A 982-nucleotide genomic window follows, 5' to 3' on the forward strand; every position below is an offset into this window, starting at 1 on the left:
AAATCCTTTATTGGTTGGGCTCTAGTTTAAACCCTAACTTTATGGTTCCCCCTGCTGAAGATCTCCAGGTTAATGGAAGTTAAGCTCAGCATTAAGTCCATATATCCATATTTAATCAGTAATGGCAAAACCAATAAAAAAAAATCCTCTCCCTGGCGTGCAGTTCTGATGGTGTATCATCTCCAGTATGTCATAACCGTTTATACGTGACTGCAGGCATCGAAGATGACCCGGATGTCAAGGTGATGATGGCAGGGTCGACTCTGAAAAAGGTCAAGTCCCGTCTGTGGAAGAAGCAGCGGCATTTCCGCCTTCTGGAGGACGCCGTGACGATCTGGTACAAGTCCAGATGGGCAGGGAAAGGCCACTCCACTTGTGAGTACCAAAGCATGTGCGTATGTTTGCATGCATGACATATAAACTGTTGCTTTATTCATAACGATCCACTCTGGTCAATCTCTGAATTAATAAACCACATTATACTGTATAATGGGTTCATGTTCTGTGAAATTGAGTCATCTCAACGATTAGCTATTTGGATTCTTTCTAATCGCTCAGCCCTAGAGCACGCGTCCAGGGATGCCTTTAAGGCCGGCGGCCACCTTACGAGCATTAATCCCGCCTCACATCAGTGGAGGAGAGGGTGTGAGGGTCTGCAGGGGGTGGGCCCACAGCCCTGATGGCTCTCTCCTGATTGTCCCTGTCAAAGCCTTCATCAAAGGTTCCCAGTGTCACTTGTTGGGGTGGTTGTGTTGGTTTTTGCTCTTCGGTTTTTGTGCTCATTAAACAAAAATTACAACGTGTTAATTGGGAAGTTTAAAATGTGCAGGTAGGCACATTGTGTTACCTTCTGACAGAGCCAGGTAGAACTGGGCAAAATGGAGAAAATCAAACATCACCATACTTTTGACCAAATACATCATAGATGATATTGCAGGGTTGACTATTGGTGCGTTACAAAATATTTACACAATGACATTTT

General features: G+C 44.5%; 1 protein-coding gene across 2 annotated transcripts in view; it reads left to right on the top strand.

The window, feature by feature from the left end:
* Positions 1 to 982, top strand: part of LOC116698222 (1-phosphatidylinositol 4,5-bisphosphate phosphodiesterase delta-4) — a 25,822-nt gene that overhangs the window by 4,281 nt on the left and 20,559 nt on the right. For both annotated transcript variants that reach the window (XM_032530027.1, XM_032530028.1), the window contains exon 3: positions 217 to 375. In XM_032530027.1, the coding sequence (XP_032385918.1) occupies positions 217 to 375 (159 nt within the window). The remainder of the gene's footprint in view (positions 1 to 216; positions 376 to 982) is intronic.

The sequence above is a fragment of the Etheostoma spectabile genome, chromosome 11, assembly GCF_008692095.1.
Source record: "Etheostoma spectabile isolate EspeVRDwgs_2016 chromosome 11, UIUC_Espe_1.0, whole genome shotgun sequence".
Lineage (NCBI taxonomy): Eukaryota > Metazoa > Chordata > Actinopteri > Perciformes > Percidae > Etheostoma > Etheostoma spectabile.